At 49.9% G+C, this 1368-nt stretch overlaps 1 protein-coding gene across 1 annotated transcript in view; it reads right to left on the reverse strand.

The window, feature by feature from the left end:
* LOC118407562 (proteasome subunit alpha type-5-like) overlaps positions 1-1145 on the reverse strand; it is a 16580-nt gene extending 15435 nt beyond the window's left edge. Inside the window, exons 1-2 of the mRNA XM_035808041.1 lie at positions 991-1145; positions 340-526 (exon numbers count right to left, since the gene is read on the reverse strand). Of these exons, the coding sequence (XP_035663934.1) occupies positions 340-526; positions 991-1107 (304 nt within the window). The 5' untranslated portion in view covers positions 1108-1145. The remainder of the gene's footprint in view (positions 1-339; positions 527-990) is intronic.
* Between the last annotated feature and the right edge of the window lie 223 nt (positions 1146-1368).

Raw genomic sequence — 1368 nt, forward strand, 5'->3', positions numbered from 1 at the left:
TTTTCGCGACAGTGGGAATGCCTGACGGAAAAAAATTTCGAGCTGGCTAGAGCCCTGCCACACACACAAAGATACACACACAGACCTGATGGGTCCAGGTGGAAGAGTTGCGGCCCCTTCTCATCAAGACCCGCGACCAGCAGTGCCACACACACAGACAGACAGACACACGCACACAGAGGCACACACAGACAGACAGACACACCGCTCACCTGAGGGATCCATGTGGAATAGCTGTGGCCCCTTCTCGTCTATCCCAGCCGCGCCACACACACAGACACACACACACTCTTACACACACACACACACACTCTTACACACACACACACACACACACACCTGAGGGGTCCATGTGGAAGAGTTGCGGCCCCTTCTCGTCGATCCCGGCAACCAGCAGCGCCACGCCGAACGGCCGGCTCATCGCGCCGGGATCCGGGTCCTCCTCGCCGAACTGGATGGCGAGATTTGCGACTGCCTGGCAGACACTCTCCACCGACATCTGCTCGTTGTAGGTGAACCAGTAATTCTGCAGGGAAACAACAGGAGATATTTACTACCATTGAATGACAAAAAAGCAAGATATGTGAGTGCCTAGTTGAATGCGCTTGCTTTATCAGATATAAAAGCAAACCTCCGTCCGTATTCGTAAATAACTTCATCGGGTTGGCAATTATTCATATAGTAAGGTTCTTTAGGCACAAGCACCTGGAGTACTCCCAAGTCCATCAGTATTAGTTCATTGTACGTGACCAGAAGTACAAGGACTCGAGACCGGAAGGACTCGCCTTAAGCAAGCAAGTAGGTGACTTTGCAGGAAATATTTCTATTCCTGCTGGACCAGGGGTTGGGGATCAAACCCCAGGTTTGGTGTGTATGAGTGTGTATGTGTGCTGATCCTCCAAGCCAGCATGTCCTTTCACTATGTTTTTGCTTAAAACTACTTGAGAGTTAAGGTAAATTGGTAAAGCTCAACCAAGATCAGTGACTAACCTGTGCCTCCACACGAGCCTTGTCGATCATGGTACGGGAGTCTGCGACCAGCCCGCTGACAGCACAGCCGATATGACTGTCCACCTCCACGATCTTCTCTACACTGGTGGAGACCATCAATGGGGAAGTGATACGCTTCTCTACAGCCAGCACTATACCTGAGGTAAACAAACAAACATGTAAACACAAACATGTAAACACAGCCGATGTGACTGTCCACCTCCACGATCTTCTCTACACTGGTGGAGACCATCAATGGGGAGGTGATGCGCTTCTCTACAGCCAACACTATACCTGAGGTAAACAAACAAACAAACATGTAAACAAACAAACATGTAAACACAGCTGATGTGACTGTCCACTTCCACGATCTTCTCT

This window comes from Branchiostoma floridae, unplaced genomic scaffold (genome assembly GCF_000003815.2).
Source record: "Branchiostoma floridae strain S238N-H82 unplaced genomic scaffold, Bfl_VNyyK Sc7u5tJ_1421, whole genome shotgun sequence".
Classification (NCBI taxonomy): domain Eukaryota; kingdom Metazoa; phylum Chordata; class Leptocardii; order Amphioxiformes; family Branchiostomatidae; genus Branchiostoma; species Branchiostoma floridae.